This window comes from Crocuta crocuta, unplaced genomic scaffold, assembly GCF_008692635.1.
Source record: "Crocuta crocuta isolate KB4526 unplaced genomic scaffold, BGI_CrCroc_1.0 scaffold130, whole genome shotgun sequence".
Lineage (NCBI taxonomy): Eukaryota > Metazoa > Chordata > Mammalia > Carnivora > Hyaenidae > Crocuta > Crocuta crocuta.
The window spans coordinates 16371486-16371787 of NW_027527920.1; the positions used below are offsets into that span (position 1 = coordinate 16371486).

The 302-nt window shown below is 63.6% G+C and overlaps 1 protein-coding gene across 6 annotated transcripts in view; it reads right to left on the minus strand.

Annotated features, from left to right (window-relative positions):
* Positions 1-302, minus strand: part of TCF12 (transcription factor 12) — a 361796-nt gene that overhangs the window by 359773 nt on the left and 1721 nt on the right. For all 6 annotated transcript variants that reach the window (XM_077748014.1, XM_077748032.1, XM_077748056.1 and 3 more), the window contains exon 2: positions 25-121. In XM_077748014.1, the coding sequence (XP_077604140.1) occupies positions 25-99 (75 nt within the window). In that variant the 5' untranslated portion in view covers positions 100-121. The remainder of the gene's footprint in view (positions 1-24; positions 122-302) is intronic.

Sequence of the window (302 nt, forward strand, 5' to 3'; positions counted from 1 at the left end):
AGACGCCGCGGCAAGCTCTCATACCGCACTGAAATCCAGCAGGTCGCTCAGCTCCTTGTCGGTCCCTATAGCGGCCATGCGCTGCTGCTGGGGATTCATCTTCGGTCACTTCTAGCAGGTCCTAAGGCAGAGGAAACAGGCTCAGAGAGACCACCGAGGCCCAAAGTGTGTGAGGGGAAGAAGAGGGGCGTAGGGCAGGACCGAGAGCCGAGAGCTGACTTCCAGAGCCCAACTCGTTCCCACCGCCGCGCGGGCAGGGGGCAGGAGAGCCCAGCACCGCGCCGGGTCGGTGAATCCAAGCG